General features: G+C 43.3%; 1 protein-coding gene across 1 annotated transcript in view; it reads left to right on the top strand.

Annotated features, from left to right (window-relative positions):
- tbx5a (T-box transcription factor 5a) overlaps window positions 1-1,948 on the top strand; it is a 19,710-nt gene extending 17,762 nt beyond the window's left edge. Inside the window, 1 exon segment of the mRNA XM_060050616.1 lies at window positions 1-1,948. This exon segment is cut by the window's left edge and continues 58 nt beyond it. Coding sequence (XP_059906599.1) covers window positions 1-541 — 541 coding nt within the window. The 3' untranslated portion in view covers window positions 542-1,948.
- Window positions 1,949-2,669: the final 721 nt, after the last annotated feature.

Below are 2,669 nucleotides of genomic sequence, written 5' to 3'. Positions count from 1 at the left end.
GTCCAGTGAGGACGACCACTACTACCGGCCCGTGGGCTACCCCCAGGGCCTTGGCCTCGCCGCCGGACCCTACCGCAGCGAGGGTGGCCAGCGGCAGGCCTGCATGTATGCCAGCGCCTCCCAGGGCGCGGAAGCGGCCGGGGCTGCCGGCCTGGAGGACATCGGCTGCAACACGTGGGCGGGCGTGTCGCCCTACGCCGGCTGCTCCGTCACCGCCATGCAGCCCATGGACCGGCTGCCCTACCACCAGCACTTCTCCGCCCACTTCACCTCCGGCTCGCTGGTGTCCAGGCTGAGCGGGATGGCCACGCCCCCCCAGCTGGGCGACGCCCACCACGCCGCTATGTACCAGGGGTCCGTCGCCCACCAGACTCTGGGGCGCCAGTGCAGCCCCGGGGTCGGCATGCAGCCCCCCGCGGGGAGTCTTCAGGGGAACGACTACCTGTACACCAGCCACGGCATGCCGCGCACGCTCTCCCCGCACCAGTACCACGCCGTGCACAGCGTCGGCATCATGCCCGAGTGGAACGAGAGCAGCTAGATATGAAGCTGGTCTGGAGTCTCCAGATAGTAACACCAGGACAGTGTCCATGCCTCATGGGTGGAATCTCTGTAGCCACTAGGGCTGTAGACCAAGAGACCTCTTTTTAGGACTGCTGTAGGGCTGGCTTTTGTGGTGAAATATTTTGGATCTCAGTGTTGCTCAACCATGATGGACATATGTTCTTCCTCTGATCTCGGACAAGCACAAAACTCCTTTATTTTCTACAACACCTGCAATACGAATTGTGCACAGGATTTGATTTATTGTAACAAAATGCAATTGTTGTCTTACATATGATTTTGTTTTCCTTTTTCTGTAGTTTTTGGTAGTAAAGTTGTTTTTAGCTAAATGTTAAAATGTATTTGTAGCATCAAAAGAAAAAAAGAATCCATGTAAAAACGAATCCAGAAATATTGATCTGAACAGGACTTGGATATTGTATCTTCCTGCTCGAACTTGGACAGATTATGTTGGTTATTGATTGTTAATATTCTTGTGTATGCAATGGATACTTAAGCAACAAGGGAACAAAACAACAGTGTTGGTGTTGCATCATAAGAACCTTAGGAACAAACCCCAAAACAGGAATGCAAATTTGCATTCCAAGCAAGCACAATAAGACAAATGTGATTGCTTGTGAAGTCATTTACAAATCACTTCTCCAAAGGCACCATAGAAATCCTCAATGTGATTTGTCCAAATGTTATTAAAACAAAGAGTTTGTGAGAATGCTACAAACATTAGCTCTTATTTTGACATGACTTCTTGATAATTTGAGTACAAATATCAAAAGGGAAGAGATATGTTGATGTAAGCGACCAGTTTAAATATATATCTTACATGTTGTATATTGTAAATGATTTTTATTTGACTTTTATTTTTGTCCGTTTTTTTAACAATATTTTTTGTGTACTCATAAAGATGGCACTTCTTTTAAATCAGACTGACTAAAGTAACCATTATATTTAAAGTAGAATGAATAAATATTAGACATGACGGCCATGGATAGAATATTATATCAATTGGACTAACACGAGCAAGCATTAGAGTTTAATGAAGAAAAGGAGAACAACAATGGATAACTTGCAGGGTTAGTGAGCTAACACAAGTAGAATTAAAGTTTAATGAAGTAAAGGCAAACCACAATGGATAACTTGGTTGCAGGGTTAGAGGGCAGTTGAACGCATTAACACACTCCATCTTTTGTAATGCTCGTCCATGATAGAATATTATTTTCCAACACTATTTATTTATTTTTTCATCGTGTCTGGCGAATCAAGTGTTTCCTGCTTTATAGTATAAAAGTGTTAGTCGATCTCGTTTAATATCTTGTATGTCATGCTTCTGTTGAAGACATATGCATGAATCACATTGGAAATTGTGTACATAAATACATTCAAATAAGCCCTCTTCGCCCACTGCGCATATATACATAGATTGTTTCAGTGCATGCACACAAATGCGAATAATTTCAGTATAAAACATCACAAAAGAAGTATGAAATAATGAATGGAATAAATCCTGATTAATATAGAAGCTGAGACTAGGTTAGAACTTGCTCATTGAGGTGCCAATCAAATACTGGCTGCTTGGAGCCACTAATATCCTTCCCTGGTTACCAGGATCTCTTAACCCAGTAGATTAGCACAGGATTATATGTCTGCATACTGTCTGTATGCTTTGCTGTGTGTGTGTGTGTGTGTGTGTGTGTGTGTGTGTGTGTGTGTGTGTGTGTGTGTGTGTGTGTGTGTGTGTGTGTGTGTGTGTGTGTGTGTGTGTGTGTGTGTGTGTGTGTGTGTGTGTGTGTGGGTGTGGGTGTGTGCATCTTTGTGTAGTATATGTGTTTGAGTGAGTGTGTATGTGTGTGTTTGTGTGTGAATGGCTGTGTATGGCATGAATGAATCCTGAGACTAATCGAGTTGACACGTTAAATAGAGAAGCAATCAGAACATATTTGTGTTTTTCGTTCAATATATGATATTGTGTCATGTGAGCCTTGAACTACAATATACAACAAATAAAACATTTTGGAATATCCACTTGCCAATTCCAGATACTGGAATTGGCAAGGAGATAAGAAGCGACATGTTACCTTGCTCCAAAAGCTATTCTTATGGTCGCTTCA

The sequence above is a fragment of the Gadus macrocephalus genome, chromosome 4, assembly GCF_031168955.1.
Source record: "Gadus macrocephalus chromosome 4, ASM3116895v1".
NCBI classification, from domain to species: Eukaryota; Metazoa; Chordata; class Actinopteri; order Gadiformes; family Gadidae; genus Gadus; species Gadus macrocephalus.
The sequence above is the reverse complement of the archived record's forward strand: the minus strand, read 5'-3'. Positions and strand labels throughout refer to the sequence as shown.